We start from the raw sequence: 20314 nt of genomic DNA, 5'->3' as shown, positions 1-20314 counted from the left end.
GTCACAATGAGAACGCCCCTCCTAGATCCCTTTAGCTATGACCTCCATCCCCCTCCTGCCCTCTGGTTCTAAGACCCTTCAAGGAATGCCTACCTGCCCTCAGTTCACTTGCTCATTCCACATACTCCTCCACTACTGCAATCAGGCATCTGCTTCCACTGCCTCATGCCTGCTTTCAAGACAATTGATAACCAGTGGCCACTACATCTCACAGTATAGCTCATCTTACTCACTCTCCTGAAGGGCATTTCTCTTGGTGCATGTCTCTCCTAGATGCCTAAGCCAGAGACCTGAGAGCGATTCTTAACTTCCTCTATCACCTCCTTTCTGGACATTTAATCACTTCCCTAGCCTGCAGCCCCCTCTTATGCTTTGTACCAGTACTTTGAAATTTCTCATGATACATTTTGGGTCAGATTGACCCCATCCCTTCTTCAGGGAAGGGCTCTGATTTCTTTAATCCAGTGAGCACATCTCATCTTCCTGACGGTAGGGAGTGGCTCAAAGATGGATAAATGACCCAAGTCAGGCCAATTCAGGGTCACCAGGACTCAATTCCCAAACTCTCATCGGAGCCACTAGAGAATTAGAGGTATTTCTTCCAGACATGAGGTACAGAGCCCCTAGAGTTTCTTGCAGCCATCGTAGGAACCCCCCAAAGAGGCTTTCTTTAGAGGAGAGTCAGTGCTGAGGAAGGGACATGGAGAAGGAAATAAATAGGTCCTGGTCATAGCCCTTGAGTGCTGGGTAAGCCTTTCCCAAACCTCCATTTCTATTCCCCACATGCTCAGTTTTCTTAGCAAATTCCGCCCCCCCTCTTTTTTCGGTTTAAGTCATTTGGGGTCAAGTTTCTACTTCCATAATCAGAAAGAGTTCTAATTGATGCCCCTACATCTAAACCATTTCTCCAAATAGTATCCATGGTTATTCTGCAAGTCAGTCTAAACTCCTTAATGAGAAATAAGATACAATGAGCAAGCTCAACTCAAATTCACCTAACAATGAGTAAGCTGTTGACTTTCACAACAGGAATTTCCATGGTAAGAAGCTTCATGGCTGTTTGATTCAGCAGTTCGGCGATGCCACCAGGATCCAGATGTTTTTTCCCTTTTTGCCATGACACCTTCAGTGTTGGCTTACTCATTCAGGGTGCTAGCGGGATGGACAGAGCGATGACTCATCAGACATGACATCTAGAGGATGAAGAGAAAGACTTTCTGTGGCTCTTTCTTACCACGGAGGAAGCCTTTCCCTGAAGCCCTCCAGAAGGCTTCCTCTCTGTCCGCTAGGTTAGGGTTGGGTCACGGGCTGATGAGATAAGCTGGAGCAGTGGGCTCTCCTTTGGCCACCTGGCTGTGTAAAAAGGGATCCTATCTGGGGGAAAAGAGAGGAAACCAGTGGGGTTTACTGTGGAGACCAGCAAGGCTCATCATGACCTCGCTCCTGGCAACTTCTCCGGCTTCATTTTTCTGCCACTTACCTCCTTATATTGATCCTCCAGGTCTAGTGACCTAAATAATATTATCCCGGGTACACTATCAATTCCCTTGTATATCTAGAGCCTTGTAGTAGGCTGCTGACTTTGTTCCAGAAGGCACTCCAATGGCCATACTTCCTACTCATCTTTTAGGATTCATCTTGCTTGTTATCTTATTGCTCCCGGGAGTTCTTCCTTGTCTCCCAAGGCTGGCTGAAGGGCCACTCTTCAATACCTGGTGTGCCTCTGCCTGTCCCGTGAAAACATTTTTGTATTGTAATTACCTATTTATGTCTTTGTCTCAACACCTACAACAGGAGCTCACTGAGGGCAAGGACTCTATCCTGGTCTCTGATGTATTACACAAGGGCAGAGGTAATCCATAGGTGCTCAATAATTATTTTTTAACGAAGTCCTAAATGTTATAGTTCTCCTCTCCTAGTTGTGAACCTGCCCATATAGTCTTAGTAGGCTAAGAATTATTTATTTCACAACAAGGTGTTTTAAAAATTTTTATTTTGGTATAATTTACATGCAATCAAACATACCCATTTCGAGTGTATAGTTCTATGAGTTTTGACAATGCACCATCTAACTACCACCAAAATCAAGATATAGGAGTTCCTGCTGTGGCACAGTGGAAACGCATCCAACTAGGAACCATGAGGTTGAGGGTTCGATCCCTGGTCTTGCTCAGTTGATTAAGGATCCGGTGTTGCTGTGGCTCTGGCATAGACCGGTGGCTGCAGCTCCGATTTGACCCTTAGCCTGGGAACCTCCATATGCCACGAGAGTGGTCCAAGAAATGACCAAAAAAAAAAAAAAAGCATTCTTTTTGTGAAGTGTTCATTCAAATCTTTTGCCCATTTTCAACTGCATTGTATGTCTTACTAGTGAGTTGTTAGAGTTACTGGCATGTATGCATATATGTTAGATGTATGTATCGTAAATATCTTCTCCCAGTCTATGGCTTGCCCTTTCATTTTCTTAACAGTGTCTTTTGTAGGACAGATGTCTTTAATTTCTATGAAGTTCCATGTCTCAATTTTTGCATGGCATGTATGTCTTTGTTCTAAGTTGTAAAGATTTTATTCTGTTTTTTTTTTTTTTTTTTTAAGAAGTTAAGTAGTTTAAGCTTTTGCACTTAGGTCTGTGATCGCTTTTGAATAATTCTTTGTGTAAGTGTGAGTTAAGTGTGAAGTGAGTGTGAAGGTTTATGGCTATTTCGTTGTTCCAGCTGCATTTGTTGAGAAAAGTATCTTTTTCCCATTTAGTTACCTTGCCAGCCTCGTTGAAAGTCAGTTGATCATATATGTGTGGTCCTACTTCTGGGCTCCCCCTACTCTGTTCTGTGGATCTGTATGTCTCTTTTTATGTAATACTGCACTGAAAAGATGATTTTTGCTTTAAAGCTCTTAAAATGAGACAGTGTAAGTCCTACAATAAAATTCTGTTTTAAATGTCTTTTATTCTAGGTTTTTTGTGTTTTCATATAAGTTTTACAATCAGCTTTATTTTATTTTACTTTGTTTTATTTTATTTTATTTGCTCTTTAGAGCCACACCTGCAGCATACGGAAGTTCCCAGGCTAGGGGTTGAATGGGAGTTGCGGCTGCCGGCCTACACCACAGCTCACAGCAACACTGGATCCTTAATTTGCTGAGTAAGGCCAAGGATCAAACCCGTGTCCTCATGGATACTAGTTGGGTTCATTTCCGCTGGGCCACAATGGGAACTCCCCTGTTGGCATTCTGATTGCAGTTATGTTTGGGGGAGAATTGACATCATACTAATATGATGGATTGGTCTTCCAATCCATGATCACAGTACATCTTTCCATTTATCTGGATCTTATTTAATGTTTCTCGGCAGTATTTTAGAGTTTTCCATGGACAGGTCTTATATGTAACATATTTTGATATTTTGTTACATTAATGTAAGGTTTTGTGTTTGTTTGTTTGTTTTTGTCTTTTAGGGCCTCACACACTGCATATGGAGGTTTCCAGGCTACTATAGCCACAGCAACACCAGATCTGAGCCATGCCTGTGAATTACACTATAGCTCATGGCAATTCTGGATCCTTTAACCCACTGAGCGAGGCCAGGGATCAAAACCACATCCTCATGGATACTAGCTGGATTCTTAACCTGCTGAGCCACAATGGGAACTCCTAAGCATTTTATTTTTCGATGTTGTTGTAAGTGGCAGGAATACTACTGCTTTTTATATATTCATCAGCCTTACTAAAATTTAAAGCCTTACTCAAGTTTCCTTCAGACTTACTAAATTCACTTAATATTTCTAGTAGCATTTTTGTAGAATCTTTAGATTTTCCATACACATAGTCATGTTGTCTATGAATAAGAATAATTCTTTTTTTTTCCAATCTATATGCCTTTTATTTCTTTTTTAAATTTTATTTTACTTTTAGTAGAGTATAATTGATTTACCATGTTGTATCAATTTCTGCTGTACAGCCTAGTGACCTAGTCATACATATATATATACACACACACATATATATATTTTTTCTCATATTAACTTCTGCCATGTTCTCCTCTAAGAGATTGGCTATAATTCCCCCTGCTGGACAGTAGGACATCATTGCTTCTCCACTCTAAATATAATAGTTTGCGTCTACCAACCCCAAACCCCCCTCCATCCCACTTCCTTCCCTCTACCCCTTGGCAACCACAGATCTGTTCTCTATGTGCTTTTATTCTTTTTAGTGCTTTATTGCACCAACTAGGACCTCAGATAGGATGTTCAATAGACGTGATGAGAGTGCGCCCTGCTGCTCTGTTCCTGATCCTAGGGGAGAGTGTTCAACCTTTTTACCACAGAGTATGATGTCTGCTCTATGTTTTTGGTAGAGGTCCTTCTTCAGGTTAAGTAAGTTCCTTCTATTTCTAGTGGGCTAAAAGGTTTGTTTTTCCCTGTGTTGTTATAATCATGAATGGGTGTTGAATTTTGTCAAGCAGCTTTTCTGCCTCTATTGAGAATCTCCTAATGATTCTCTTGGTAGAGGGAATTACATTGACTGATGTTTGATTAAACCAACCCAGTCCCCTGGAGTTTTATCCTTCCTACCCACGTGCAGTTGGGTTTCCACCAACACATTCAAGGGGACTACGTGCAGATTGCCAGTACTTTTTTCACTGGGTTGCTCCTTCCTCTTTAGTCCTTTGCCTCATAACTTTCAGCCACCTCAATCTCAAGCCTCAATGGGCAAGATTTCCAAAGGCGCTGCTTGGGTCTCCTCTCCCTGCACAGCTGCTGGAAACTATCTCCAGGCAAAAAGCCAGCCTATCACAGAGCTCACCTCATTCGGTTCCCTTTTATAAGAGATGTCAGTTCTTCCCTGCCTCTTGCCCTGTGCTGCTTCTTGTCGTTTATCCAGTTTTCTACTTGTTCGTGATGGGAGAAAAGCCAGTACCGGTTAACCTGCTGTGGTTGAATATTGAAGTTGGCCGTAAGGAGTCTTGATGGTAGCTATTACCTTTTTTTTTCTTTTTCCGATTCTCAATTATCTAGGGACTGCTTTATCCTTGGTGACATGTCCTTGGTGAAAATGTTTCTTAAATACCTGTCTAATGATTCCTGACCTTTCTGGTCACTTTTTCTTGACATTTCATCAAGTTCAGCTCTCTGCTAGGCACTGATCAGTGCTTGATTTGTTTTTTATCCTCACAGCAGCCTAGGATATAGGATATAAAATGATGGAGTGACTTGTCCAAGCTCAGCGTTACTGAATTAGAATTCATCTGTGTTTTAAAAACCTAGGCTTTTAACAGTTCCAGCATAAGCTCCCTTTGAGATTTTGCTAAAAATCCCTTACAGAGTTGGTGCTCATAAACCAGATTTTTGACATGCAGCAAAAAATATGTGAACAGTTTGAGAGATTCACAGATCCCTGGAGCCCATCTACGGATAAGCCCCATCACCAATCCCAGCAAGAGAAGCCTAAATGACATAGCCCTCCACCCCACTCAATGTCATCTTCAACCCTTAGTGAACTTGTGATGTTTCCTTCTTGCCTCCTGATGGTTCTACGTTACCCTTTACCTTATACCTTATGAGGTCCTCATTCATTCCCCATCTCGTTACACTGCCTGCAGCAGGATCTAAGGTGAGTCCACATGGGTATTTCTTGCCTGGTAGGACCATCTCTTCTCGTGCCAGATCGTGCCTTAGCAAGTGACATAACACTTAAGAAACTGATGCTAAGAAGGAGGCTATATTTAGAGCTAGTCGCACATTTTCCCATAAACAATCATCAGAACTAATTCTATCATGACTCACTTCCAAGTTTATCTTAAACAATCAGGGCCCGATCCCCAAAACGCCTGGTCCTTCACCAAAAGCCAGCCTGTGATATCGACAGGCAACCTCAAAGCTGCAGTCCTTAATCCTTTCATCTGACCATTCTCCTGAGTGGTTATTTCACACGTTTTCCTCCTACTTCCAAGACCTCCTCCCTAGCCTCACGTTCAGCCGATGATTTTGCTTCCCTTTTTCACTGAGAACATTGCCTCGATTGCCTAATCAAATGTCCACAAACTCCCACCTGCAGTCACATCGACCAAACTACTTGTGCCTGAACCGTGCGCTCACTCCCCTTTCTAGGGATTTACTGTCCTTTTCCAAGGCCAACCTCTTCATTCGGATCTCAGATCCCGTTCTCCCTTTGCCTTCTCGAGAACACTGCTCCAGTTGTTCTTTCTCCTGCATCAACAATTTTTCCCTTTCTACTGAATCATTCCTATCAGTGTACAAACATACTGCAATGGCTCGCATCTAAAAAAGGCTTGCTACCCTTCATCTTCTCCCAGGGACCCCCAAATTTCAAGAGTTGATTTCACCCACTGTCATCAGTTCTCTCTCGATCTCTCTCTCTCTCCTTTTTTTTTTTTTTTTAACAGGAGAGCACATCCACTCTTATTTATTTACTTTTCAATAAGTTTAAATCCTTGAGGGGTACAGCATCACATGGATTCTGTGTCCAATGGCCTTAGCTGGAAGGTTGCTTTGGAATTTGGCACGATCCATGCCACGGGGGCCATGAGCACGCATTACCTTTCCCCAGGTTACTCTGGTTTTGTTAGATTTTCTGCCAGGCGTCACTGTGTTATTCTTTGCTTTGTACACATAAGCACATCTCTTGCCTAGATGAAATTCAGTTTCATCTCAGGCATAAACACCTTCAATTTTAAGAAGAGCCATGTGCTTCCTCTGCTTCTGAAGACCCCACTTATAACCAGAATAAAAGACTTTGGACCACAACCTTCCCATCGTATTTGTTGGTTTTGAAGCCCTCTTCCCTGCAGGCCTCAACAGGCTCCAAGATGACCAAAAGAGAAGGGGCTTTCTATCTCTTCAACTCCGTTTTTCTAAACCCAGTAGTTGGTTCTAATGTCCTCATTCTATTCAATCTATTCGCAGAGTTTAACAAAATCAATCCTTCCCTCTCCTTCTTGGAACACAGTACTCCTTTGCTTTCACAGACCCCCCGCGCTCCCCCGTTGCTGACCTTACCAGTCACTCTTTCTCCATCTCCCTTGCAGGCACTTCCTTCTTTGACCTCGAAGAATTAGGGCATCCTGAGGTGCAGTCTCTGAACACTGCCTCTTCTCTTTCTGCCTTCGTGTCCCAGTGTGCTAGTCCAGGATTCTGGCTTTAACTACTATCCACCCCAGTGGTTCCCAAAGGGGGAGATTTTTGCCCCCGCTCCAACTCAGGGAAACTTTGGCAGTGTCTGGAGACATTTGTCATAACTGGGAGCAGGTGCCACTGGCAGCTGGCAGGTAGAAGGCAGGAATGCTGCAGAACCTCCAAAAATGCAGAGTAACAAAACAAAAATGCTATCCACAACCAAAAAGCACCCAGACCAAGTGCCAAGGCTGAAAAACCCTGATCTACCCAGACCTCTCCTCTGAACTGTATAGACTGACTTGCATGTCCAGTTTCCCACTCAGCATCTGCACTGGCTATTTAACAGCTTGCTCAAACTTAACAGGTCTCGGACTGAAGGCTGGATGCCTGCCTCAGCCCAGGTTCCCTAGAAAACAGAACCTGAGACAATACGTTAATGGAAGGTGTGATCTTGGGCAGGGAGAAGAAGAGAAAAGGGGAAGAAAGGGTGCAAAAACAACGTGGTGAGGAGTTCCCGTGGTGGCGCAGTGGTTAACGAATCCAACTAGGAACCATGAGGTTGCGGGTTCGATCCCAGGCCTTGCTCAGTGGGTTAAGGATCCAGCGTTGCTGTGAGCTGTGGTGTAGGTTGCAGATGTGGCTCAGATCCCACGTTGCTGTGGCTCTGGCGTAGGCAGGCTGCTACAGCTCCGATTCAACCCTTAGCCTGGGACTTCATATGCCATGGGAGCGGCCCAGGAAATGGCAAAAAGACAAAAGCAAAAACAAAAACAAAAAACCAAAACCAAAAAACAATGTGGTGAGTTACAAGCTGGCCACTACTTCATGAACCACAAGGAGATGCAGCCTTGTCACTAGACCATGTGGTTACTTGTCCTTGAAAAGACTGAAGAGAGAGATTTTATCTCCAGGCTCCATCCTACCCCATATCTCCTACCAGGCAACTCTCAATGGTCCACTGAGTTGATGCCTGCATGTGGCTGTGCTGGTCACTTGGACCTTTTTGCCATCTTGAGGAATCCACTTTCCACGCATTGCACTGGAATGCATTGCAACCTCATTAGGCAGAACTCTGCTGCCCTCACAGAGCTGGCTGTTTCAGCAGCAGCTGAGACAGGGCAAGTGGCCTGAGGAAAGAATGGAGAAGCAAGGAGATTCTGAGGAAAGGCCTCCATAGCCCAGGACAGTAATAACTAAGACACACACGGTCCCAGACTTTGTGTGGCTCACAATCCAGTGGGACAGGTGCTGTCCAGTACACTCCTCCAGTAAATGACGTCACCATCCACCTAGTTGCTAAGACTTTGGACCTAGGAGACATTCTTGACATGTATCCTTCCCCCACATCCAAAATCCTGTCATCTTTATTTTTTTGGCCACCCCGTGGCAAATGGAGGTCCCAGGCCAGGGGTCAGATCCCAGCCACAGCTGTATGCCTCTGCTGTGGCAACGCCGGATCCTCTAGCCCACTGGGACCAGGGATTGAACCTGAGTCCTGGCGCTGCAGAGACACCTCCAATTCCATTGCGCCACAGAGGGAACACCTCATCTCAGTTTTCACAATGTAATCCTATTCCCACCACTATCTTCCTTGTTTAAACCATCTTTGCTTGTGATACTTGATAACCTCCAACTCTCACACTCTGTTTCTAGCCGCCAGAATAACCGTTAAAAACGGCAAATCATATTATGTTACTGCAGGGATGCAAGTTCTCCAATATCTTCCCCTTGCACTCAGAAGCAAACGAAATATTTGTAGAGTGGCTTAAGAGGCCCTGCATGATCTGCCCACCCACTTTTCTGACCCACTTTCTCCATCCCTCTTCCTTGCTCACTTCTTTCCAGCCCTCTTTTGTTTCCCAAATATGCTGAGCTTGTCCTTGCCTTAGAATGTTTGCATTTGCTCTTCCATCCTCCTGACATTCCTGTTCTTTGATCTCTTTCTTCTTGAAGTTCTTTGCTCAAATGTTACCTCTGCAGGGAGGCCCTTCTTATCCATGCAAATCTATATTTATCACTCTCTATCTCCTTAAAAGTTTTTTTCCCCTAACATTATAAGGTATAGTCCAATTCCTTGTCTCTCCCACAAGAATGTGGGCTCAAGAGGTCTGAGATCTCATGTCTTAGTTATTACCGTGTCTCCAGTGTGAGGACTTGTCTGACACATATCTGGAATTAAGCAAAGTGTTTTCGTTTTTTCTTTTTACGGCTGCGCCTGCAGCATGTAGAAGTTTCTATATGCCAGGCGCCAGGGGTCAAATCCGAGCTGCAGTTGGAGCCTAGGCCACAGCTACAGCCACACTGGATCCAGGCTGCATCTGTGACGTACACTGCAGCTTGCAGCAATGCTGGATCCTTAACCCACTGATTGAAGCCAGGGATGGAACCCATGTCCTCAGGGACATTGCGTCCTGTTCTTAACCCACAGAGCCACAATGGGAACTCCTGGAACTAAGCAAGTTGTTGAACGAATAAATACCTCCAGACTCTCACTTGCATCAAGAATGATGAATTCCGGTGTTCCCGTCGTGGCGCAGTGGTTAACGAATCCGACTAGGAACCATGAGGTTGAGGGTTCGGTCCCTGCCCTTGCTCAGTGGGTTAACGATCCGACGTTGCCGTGAGCTGTGGTGTAGGTTGCAGTCGCGGCTCGGATCCTGCGTTGCTGTGGCTCTGGCATAGGCCGGTGGCTGCAGCTCCGATTGGACCCCTAGCCTGGGAATCTCCATATGCCGCGGGAGCGGCCCAAGAAATAGCAACAACAACAACAACAACAACAACAACAAAAAAGAATGATGAATTCCTAGCTCAGCTCAGCGACTCTCTTCCAATTCCTTGGAGGTCCAGTCCTGTTCTAAAGACATCCTCCAGGGATGTTGAAAACTTCCTGATCTTACTGTGCCCTCTTAATAAAACGTTGAATTGAGGAACCTGGGATCTCATCCAGTCTGTAAATCTCTTCTGTAAGGTGACCTCCCAATACTGAATTGGGGGCAAGCGCACTCATGTGAAGCTAGGGAGATGACAGTCTTAGAAACATTTAAAAGAAGGAAGGGGGCAAAGGGAGGGACAGGAGCAGGGTTGGAAGCCCAATATTGCTGGGACATGTCAGAAAATATTTATCCCGTCTGGCCCCAGAGCGATTTGGGGTTAGAGCTATAGCAGCAGCCATAGCCTGGGGAGCAGCAGCAACAAAAACAAGGGCCTTGACAGTATTTCAATGCAGAGCTTCTTATTTCTTTTCTTTCTTCGCTTCTTTTTTTCTTCAGTAAAGCCGTAGGTTAGGAAGGCAAGGGACCATGGAGTAAGTGGGATCCAGGAATATGTGTGTGGAAGGTGGGGAAAGGGCAGTCCTTCCTAGGGGAAGGAGGAGTTTTAGGTAACTCATTGTTTGTAAAAAGAAAAGCTGGGATGTGGCTCCGAAGGAGTGGAGGGAACAAATACTTATTATTATTATTATTATTTTTTTTTCTGAAAGGAATGCGGGAGTCGCAATCTGGAGGAAGGACTTAGCTAGTTCTGTACCCAGGATTGTTGCGCTGCCTGGGCAACCCCGCAGAGGCCCCCGCTTCCCTCTAGCCACAATAGAGCGGGGAAGATGCAATCTTTGGCTTTGATTAAAGAGGTGGGTAGCGGAGGCGGGCGGCATCGCGGAGGCATCGCGGTCGCGGTGGTGCGAAGGGGTGGTCCCAGTGCAGCGGGGAACCAATCGGCTGCGACTCTGGGTTCTTGCAGCCTCCTTGGAGACTCGGCAGCAGTCGAAGTACCGGAGCTGCTGGCTGGCTGCTCTCCTGCTGCAGGCGCCAAGGTGCAGCGCCTCTGCGGGCGCATCTGGAGCCGCACTCGCCGTGCACCGCGCACGCCGCCCCCGGCTTTTGCTGCCCTGCGCCCGGGTGCAGACCCTTTCCCTAAGAAGTGGCAAGACTTGCAAGTGGCCCTGTGGAGGCATTAGGCCGGAAAAAGAGGCTTCGGGAGGAGTGACGTAGGTGGGAGGTGGGCATGCAACTTGCTTCTCAGATTCATGACACTTAGCCCCTAGTTGGCAGACACGTCCATGAGCCCACGGAGCTTTTGGTTTCCTACAAGCCGCTTTCTCAGTATTTCAAAATAATCTGATGGCAAGAAAACTTCAACTCCTGTAGGTCAAAGAGGGACACATTTAACACCACCGCCTCGCAGTAGCGAGACAGAGAACAAACCCCGGCGATCCTCAACTGCAGAGCCCAACCCGAAGTCCGCATCTCTCCGAGGCCAGCGGGGACAGACTGGGTCCGCCCTGCAGAGAACCCCCCCACCCCCCTGCGGGAGGGACAAGACAGCGCGCAGAGGAGCAGATTACTGTGGGACCGCACAAACGCAAGCCCATCCGAGGAGGAGTTGTGCCAGGAACACTACCGCCTGCATTGCGTCGGACCTGCCCATTTCCAATGTGAAATTCCCGGGGAAGGTCGCGGCCGAGGACCGTGTGTGTGCGGGGCTGTGGACCACAGGGGAAGGAGAACTGGTGGTCGGCTTTTCTGGCAGGAGAAGAAAAAAGCTGTGCTGGCAAGGGTGGGAACTGAATGACATCCTCCCTCTGCCAAGCCCCCCCTCCCCTCTGCTTTTCCATCTACCTCCTCGCTCCCGCCCTCCCCCGCCCTCCCCAACCCACGCCCGGGTGGGCCAATCGCTGCTCCGCATTCCGGGCGCTTTCTCAGGTTTCTGCTGATCTTGCAGCGCCCAGAAATGGACCGAGGGGACCCGCGCCGCACGCACCCTGCCCCACTCGGAGCTCAGAACAGCTCCCGGAGCGCCGCGTAGCCTCGGCGAGGTCTGCGTGGGGGTGCGGAAAGCGGAAGGGACACGCGAGCCATGTAGATCCAGGCTCTTGCTCGCTCGCCTCCTTCGGGATCGAATCAAGGGCTCCCACAGTGTTGGGAGGGGGCGAGAGCACTCGGTATCGTCATTTGCTTCAGAGCTCGAGAGAGGGTGGCATTTTGCTTCTCCGCCCCACAGCCTCCGGAACTCCCCGCACCCAAAAAAGAGCGGCGTCTCCAGGTTGCTGGCCGCGGGTGAGAATGGGAGTAGGGAATGGACATTTTCGCCGTACCTGCCCAATAAAACGACTGGTCAACTGAAGGAACCCAGGACGAGGAGCAAGGGCGGCGCGTTGGCCCCGGCGCCCCTCGGATGCTGCGGCGGCCGCGGCTCGCGCCCGGGTACCGCAAAGGCGACCTGCAGCATTCCCACTCGGGCTCTCAGCCGACTCTGCACCGCTCCTGCGCCAAGCCGGCCGGCCAGGTAGGGGGCTCCCCAGTTCGGGGCTGCAGCGGCGGGCCTTGGGGTGACGGGTGGGGGAGGCCTGGGGTGCGGGGATGCTGCCTGGACCTGGAGCTCCCCCAGCGTCTCTCGGCGCTTTCCCGATCTCTAGTTTAACGAAGTTGTAAGCAGATCGGCTCTTGGGCAGTGGGGAAAGTGGGATGGGCGAGCCCCAAACTTGGTTTTCGGGTGTCTGCGTGTATCTGTCTGCGTGTATGTGATCACCCTAGCAAAAGTCCCGTGCTTTCGAAACAAGCTAGAGGTCTGTGCTCTTCCGTGTCTGTGGGTCCGTCCCATGTGAACGCTTCTGATCTTCTGCCCCCGTATCACTTTCTATTTCTCTGCAGCATCCATCGATTGCCCTGGTGGGAGCTTAGAAGGCGGCAGGCGAAGAGGGCTAGGAGGGGGGAGAGCCGAGGAGAAGCAGAGGGGGTGGCAGGCGAGGGGATCTGCTGAGCTGGCTCTGCACCGGGTCCCAGGAGGGCTCGCGGAGGGGAGGGGAGGCCAGGGTGACCTCTCAGCGATGGCCCGGTCCGCTAGAACGGCTTTGCCTTAAGGCACTCGGAGCAGGACGAAACTCCCCCCGCCTCCACCGCCCACCCACCCCGGCGGAAAGCTGCTTACCGGGCGTCAGGCAAGGGGGATTTCAAACGGAGGAACAGACAGGGTGGAGGGGACCATCTCGAGGAGCGGAGTGGCGGATCTCTCCACCTGCTGGCTCGGAAGCCCCGCCCCCTGAGCGCAGGGGAGCCGCGCACACCGGTGGGGGGGGCGCGCGGGTCCCCCCCACCCCGCCTCCCTCGCCCCTCCCCGCCCCAGGCCCGCCCCGGGTCTCCCGCTGCCGCCGCCGCCGCCGCCCCCGGCTTCCACCATGACGGTGATGTCGGGAGAGAACGTGGACGAGGCTTCGGCCGCCCCAGGCCACCCCCAGGACGGCAGCTACCCGCGGCCGGCCGAGCACGACGACCACGAGTGCTGCGAGCGCGTGGTCATCAACATCTCCGGGCTGCGCTTCGAGACGCAGCTCAAGACGCTGGCGCAGTTCCCCAACACGCTGCTGGGCAACCCTAAGAAACGCATGCGCTACTTCGACCCCCTGAGGAACGAGTACTTCTTCGACCGCAACCGGCCCAGCTTCGACGCCATCCTCTACTACTACCAGTCCGGGGGCCGGCTGCGGAGGCCGGTCAACGTGCCGCTGGACATGTTCTCCGAGGAGATCAAGTTTTACGAGCTGGGTGAGGAGGCCATGGAGAAGTTCCGGGAGGACGAGGGCTTCATCAAGGAGGAGGAGCGCCCCCTGCCCGAGAAGGAGTACCAGCGCCAGGTGTGGCTGCTCTTCGAGTACCCCGAGAGCTCGGGGCCCGCCCGGGTCATCGCCATCGTCTCGGTCATGGTCATCCTCATCTCCATCGTCATCTTTTGCCTGGAGACGCTGCCCGAGCTGAAGGACGACAAGGACTTCACGGGCACCGTCCACCGCCTCGACAACACCACGGTGATCTACAATTCCAACATCTTCACGGACCCCTTCTTCATTGTGGAAACCCTGTGCATCATCTGGTTCTCCTTCGAGCTTGTGGTGCGCTTCTTCGCCTGCCCCAGCAAGACGGACTTCTTCAAAAACATCATGAACTTCATCGACATTGTGGCCATCATCCCCTATTTCATCACCCTAGGCACTGAGATAGCGGAGCAGGAGGGGAACCAGAAGGGCGAGCAGGCCACCTCGCTGGCCATCCTCAGGGTCATTCGGTTGGTCAGGGTTTTTAGAATCTTCAAACTCTCCCGCCACTCTAAGGGCCTCCAGATCCTGGGCCAGACCCTCAAAGCTAGTATGAGAGAGTTAGGGCTGCTCATCTTTTTCCTCTTCATCGGGGTCATACTGTTTTCTAGTGCAGTGTACTTTGCCGAGGCGGAAGAAGCTGAGTCGCACTTTTCCAGTATCCCCGATGCTTTCTGGTGGGCGGTGGTGTCCATGACCACTGTAGGATACGGTGACATGTACCCTGTGACAATTGGAGGCAAGATCGTGGGCTCCTTGTGTGCCATCGCTGGTGTGCTGACAATTGCCCTGCCCGTACCTGTCATTGTGTCCAATTTCAACTATTTCTACCACCGAGAAACTGAGGGGGAAGAGCAGGCTCAGTTGCTCCACGTTAGTGCTCCTAATTTAGCCTCTGACAGTGACCTCAGCCGGCGCAGTTCCTCCACTATCAGCAAATCTGAGTACATGGAGATCGAAGAGGATATGAATAATAGCATAGCCCACTTTAGACAGGCCAATATCAGAACTGGCAATTGCACCACAGCTAACCAAAACTGTGTTAATAAGAGCAAGCTACTGACTGATGTTTAAAAAAAACCAAGCAAAGAAAATAAAAAGCCCCCACTTAGCAGCAGCTTAAAGACTTTAAACCAACCAACCAAACCAAACCCGGAGTGACCAAAGTCACTCTTTGTAGATACTTTCCTAAATAGTCTTTGAATGCTCTATTTAACTGTCGATGCATTGTTGCATTGCCGAGGTGATGTTGGGGGTGGCGAACCAGAAGCTTTCAGGAGCCATAAAAAAAAAAAAAAAGAACCTATTTTCATTTTATTAAAAAAAACGGGAAAAGAAAGTGTATTTTCTAAAACTGGTTTAAAATAACTCAGTCCATGAACTAGTCTAGGTAAAATAAGATTCATATGCTTCCCCATTTTTAATCCTTGGTGGCTTCTTTCATTTTCTCCTTTTAACTAAGACTCAGATGATTGATTAGAAATAGGACATTAACATTTGCATGGGACTCCAAGATGAAATCTTTGCAAACTGCACAGCACACTTACAAAGTGCATCCAATGTATTAGTTGTAACATGATAGACCAGCCGAAATGGGCAACGACAGATGTTTTTATTTTGATCAACTGAACTGCATATTGTAAGGTGAAAAAAATTGACTCAAGACTGGTTCACACAGCACCTTATAAATCTGGTCCTGGTCTGTAGGGATCTTTTTTTCCCTCTGCCCCCTTCCCTTCGGATTCAAACTCTTAAGAAAAAGATAACTGAATGAAATTCACTGTTTCCTCTGCAGTGCTGCTAAGATTTTCAACTGCAGATGTGCCCAATGGGTCTTTTCTCACCAGTCCTGCACCCTGACCCTTGGCCTCCAGAACTGGATGTAAAACCATAGCCTCCTTATTGCAAGAGAGCACAAATGGAACCAAGTGTTAGCATGTTTGAATCTGATCATATTTCTTTTATAATCGCATGCCGAGAACGTTAACTCAGACAATAGGGAATAAGCTTACGTTGGAATCGAGTCTTCGAAAACTAGATCCGTCTTCATTTGCATTCACCAAAAGTGCACTCCTTCATTTATTAACTCTTTTTATTAGTCAATTAAGTACTGTATTTAAGTACCTACGTTAGTCAGATGGGAACAATCACTTTTTTGGAGTTCAAGCATGTTCTCTTATTCAGCATTATGGCCTATTTGATTCAAAGGTGTACCTTGAATTAATTACTGCATGATTTATTTAATGTAAAGACATTTAAAAAAATAATAAAAACTACCAGTTTGTGGGATGAAGGGCCCAAAAGAAATAATGGGGGGTGGGGGTGGGGGGCACTCCGTCAATTTTCCTGCCTTTGCTCAGGGAAATGTCAGGCTTCTGTGCAGATGTAGGCAGAGAGGGGACCAATATGCCCATCCCTTAAAGGGAAGCTCTATGGAAAACTAAGTTAGTGAGGTATGTATAGCAACACCTAAGAACACGTATTCTTTCTAGCTGAAGATAACCACAAGCAAAACAAACAAACAAAAAAAAGGTGCAATACTGCATGTTTTTTGGTGCATTCTTAAGATGTAAATGAAAATGTTTATCCACTGTATGCATCCAAAGCAGAGCTCATTTCTTTTTGCAGTCGTGGTTTGAAGTCTGTAGAGACTTCGGCCCTCCCCTTGAGGCTCCCTGAAGACACTCAACCAATTGATTTAATAGTTGCTTAGTGCCTTTATCCTGTACCCACAGCGAACTGCAGAAAGTGCCTCCATTAACACAGCAAAGAAGTTATGTAACCAAGGGGAGGAAGGGTGGGGGCGCAGATATTTTGCTTTTCCTTTTCCCACCCTCCCTATCTCACGTCACAACCATGGGGACACCCTGCCATCCCATACCCTGGACTGGAGAGACCCGGGAGGGTGCTGCTTCTCTGGCCACCCAGTGGACATGGTCCCTTTGGCAGCTTGACCTGGGATGGAGACCGGGGTCTGAGACCCATCTTCGAACTGGACATGAGCCATGAACTTGCAATTTCCTCTTCTCCACCGGAAGCCAATATAAACTCTTGGAGACATTGTGTCCTGGAAGGGGTCACCCTGGACAAGCAAGGCTTCCTCTGGTCCAGCCCAGCAGGCCTTGTGTATTTCCATCCCTCTCCTCTGTTTGCTGCAGCACTTTGCCGCTCTCCGACAGTCTGATCTTTGCAGGCATCGTTGTGGATGCAGAATGCTCAGTTCAGAATAGCCTTTCCCAGGCTTTCCCTCCTGGCCCATCCCCTTCAGATATTTCCTAGGTTGTGCCTGTGATATTCCCACCCGGCAGTCATTTCTCAGGCTGAACGTCTAACTTCTGCTGCCCCTGTCACCCACTCCAGAGAACGGTGGGGACCCCGTGCCTAGCTGAAAGGGAGTCACATCACATGGGCCTCTGGAGGCCAGCAGCTGCCCACCCACGTGGAGGCACTCCCTGCCTTTCGAAGGACCCGAGGTGGGGAGCTTCCTTCTGCACTTAGCATGTGGCCACCTGCTGCCCATTGCTTTTCATCCCTGCGCTGCTGCTTCTGGAATTCATCTCTGTGACTTCCCTCTTCCCACCACCCCGCGTCCTACCCTAGAACGAGCAGGGAGGCGAGAAACCAAGAAACCAGAGTTACTTACACCCAGGCTGGCTGACTCAGTTGAAAGAAAGAACGTGGATGTTATATTTCCCTGTGCAGCTTCTGTGATTCCGTAAGACAGACATGACAACCGAGGAAGACAGGGGCCAAGGACCGCACGGCATCCGAGCACAGGGTGTCTGACCCTCCCTGTGATGCTTCCTTCTCATTTGAACTTGACTCCTCCTGGCTCTTCCTCCTCTATCTGTTTATAAGTCTCCTGTTGGGGAAAAAAAGGCCAACCTCCTCCCCATCCCTGGGGATTATCTTGATCTTTTATTTAGACTTTGAGGTCGAGGACACACGGAACTTGAAATGCTGCACAATGTCAACAGCAATAATCCGCTCAGGACTGTGGGATGGATGGGTCAGAGGATGAGAAAACGGGACCAGAACTGCAAAGACTGGCTTTGGCTGCCCGGTCCGCCTCTCACAGCTCCACACTGCTCTGGGTCAATCCTCCTGCATGTGTTCCAGGGAGCAGCGATGCATGCAGTAAACCTGTCGGCCTGGGACGGGGCTGAGCTGTTAACGAAGTGGGGTGGTTTGGGGGAAATGAATGCTCCTTACCCATCTGTAGCTCATGGAAACCATGTGACTAAGCCCAGGGTGCAGGGATTATCTGTGTAGCATAGGCATGCAGAGCTGGACGAAGCTCTCCCCCCCTTGCACAGGAAGGTGCTGAAATGTTTTTGTGGACCTGAAGGTGCACTTAACAAAACTGCCCATTCGGGAATGACTGTCTTTCGGTTTACTTCCCTCGATTTGTTTTCTTGGGCTTTTTGCCTCTTCATCCCTTCCCTAGATCTTGAGCTTTAATGGCTCCTGCCTTGACTACTGCTTTTCTCCCGAAGGAGAAGACGGCTGACCTGCTGAGAGCCATAACTCAGCTCTTCCGGTGTGGGAAGGCCCCCGTTCCATTGGGGCGGGGGTGGACAGTGGAAGGGCTGGGTCACACCAGGCCTGTTGGCCATCCCAGAAGCCCTGAAGGGGTTAACTCACCTCAGGTGATCTGAATGCGAGAGACCAAAGACACTGTCCTCAGAGTCGAGGAAGACAGATGATGGCCAGGAAAGGCTTTTGGTTTTGCCTCTCCTGGCCGCTGTCTGTGCACAGCCATTCCTCAGCACCCCCTTGAGAGGTGAGTTCTGATGATCGCTTAAAGCAGTTTGTTGGGAGCGTGTGTGCCAGTTCGCCTAGCAAAATCAAATAATCCAGGAGCAAATTCTTCTCCTGGAATACGGCCGAGGGCCACTCCTTCCTCTGACTGTGGAGGCGTGACTCATTCGAAGATAAACGAGGATACTTGGAAGTGGTGAGTGAGGGACAGATGTCTTCAAGCAGAAATTTGGTTTAGTCCATCAAGGTCCTTCTTCACATTGTGAAGAGTTACAGATTTTTCAAGTGAGTTGACATCCAAAGAGCTGGGAGAAATAGTGTCCTAATCCCCTCGTTTAGTGTAGGAGACCTCAAAACACAGGCTCTTTAAAAACCGAATTCCTTGTTCGGTGGATGGGATTGAATCAAAGGAGAAAGGGCAGCTTACTCTCTCCCAGGAGTGACTCGCTCCTGGGGATGGTGACGCGTGGTGAGTGTAACCACCCACCGTGCAGAATTGTTAGAAAAGCGACCACTAGACAGCCCTTTTTATCTTCCTGCCTTTTCAAGAAAGGATGGAAGTTGTTTGATGTTTACGTTCATTTTAAGAAGACAAAACACACATTTTTCAACCAGACCCAACCCGAGCTAATCGCCGTCTCAGGAGGTGGCCTCTCGTCCACCACATGGTGTATTTGTGCTTATATTTATACCGTGGAAGTTCAGGGTACACACGTCCAGCATGACTCAGGTAGCACTTAGAAGAATGTACGTTACTTTATCATTTTTGTAAAGATGCGAACAGGAGCAGAGCTGTTAACCACAGCTCTTCCATCCCCTTGGGTCACTGTGCAAACTCAATCAGGGTCTGGAGGTAAGGTGGAGACGACTGGGTGTCCACAGCCAGTCTCTTGGCTCAGGCAAAATGACCACGGGCTTTCTTGGGAAGCCCCGGTGTCTGTAAGGGGTAAGGGCCGGCTGCCCTCAGGACCCCAGCGTTAAGGAGCTTAGCCCTAGTTGCAGTGATTTTCATCTGGGGGCTAACTAGGAGTTTACTGTTAATGGCACGAGACTTTAAAGAGGAGAGGAAAGTTTTGTGCCACAACTGGAGAAGAAATGGTGTAAGGAAAGAAAGCCAAACGAAACACAAAGATCCCTTGCGAAATATTCCAGGTCAAAAGTGTCACCTTTCCAAGACCCACAGACACACCTTTTTCTTCTCTCCAGTGCAGTTTAGGAATCGTTTCTCCAGCAGCTGTGAAGTGGAAAGCATGGACTCTCTATGATATACCTCCGCTATTAAAAGCAAAGTACTACCCAGGTTAAAAGTACCAATTGAATAGTCTTAATAAGTGCACCATCAGGATGACAAACCATTGAAGCTGAGCAAGCGCTCTTTCTTTTCTTGAGTTTGCCCGTCGCTTACGCCTTGAGTTAAAGGATGTGTCTCACTTTCACCTACTGTGCATTTCCCCTGCCCTGTTTCCTAGGTCAGGTAGAGGACATTGAATGTTAGGAACTGGGAACCTAATTGAAGCGCATAGTTTCCATCTATGCAATTTTACTTGCTTCTGTCACTTTATGATCTGTTCATATTTGGCATCAATTAAAGATAATTTTTAAGGATCTTATCAAGGAATATCTTGACTGGTTCTTTGTATCTTATTTAACTGGTCTTTCGGGAACCCTGTTTTGTGGGAGTCGCTTTATATAACATGCTGAATCCAAGACGCAATGGAAGCAAGCTCATTTTCTTTGAAACTCGTGGACTGTCTGTTCTGTACAAGGAGCTGCACTGGGGTTGAATTTTGACCATACATTTGCAGTTGGGTCTCAGATAGGATCTCAAGCAGAGACGGTC

At 48.5% G+C, this 20314-nt stretch overlaps 1 protein-coding gene and 1 pseudogene across 1 annotated transcript; one reads left to right on the top strand and one right to left on the bottom strand.

The window, feature by feature from the left end:
- Nucleotides 1-6440: 6440 nt before the first annotated feature.
- LOC125130427 (60S ribosomal protein L35a-like) lies at nt 6441-6770 on the bottom strand (annotated as a pseudogene).
- A 6482-nt stretch (nt 6771-13252) lies between these two features.
- On the top strand, nt 13253-20084 carry KCNA1 (potassium voltage-gated channel subfamily A member 1). Its single transcript, XM_047787776.1, has one exon. The coding sequence runs from the start codon at nt 13300-13302 to the stop codon at nt 14785-14787; it is 1488 nt and encodes a 495-aa protein (XP_047643732.1). The 5' UTR covers nt 13253-13299; the 3' UTR covers nt 14788-20084.
- Nucleotides 20085-20314: the final 230 nt, after the last annotated feature.

This window comes from Phacochoerus africanus, chromosome 7 (assembly GCF_016906955.1).
Source record: "Phacochoerus africanus isolate WHEZ1 chromosome 7, ROS_Pafr_v1, whole genome shotgun sequence".
Taxonomy (NCBI): Eukaryota; Metazoa; Chordata; class Mammalia; order Artiodactyla; family Suidae; genus Phacochoerus; species Phacochoerus africanus.
This window is presented reverse-complemented; position numbering and strand designations above follow the sequence as displayed.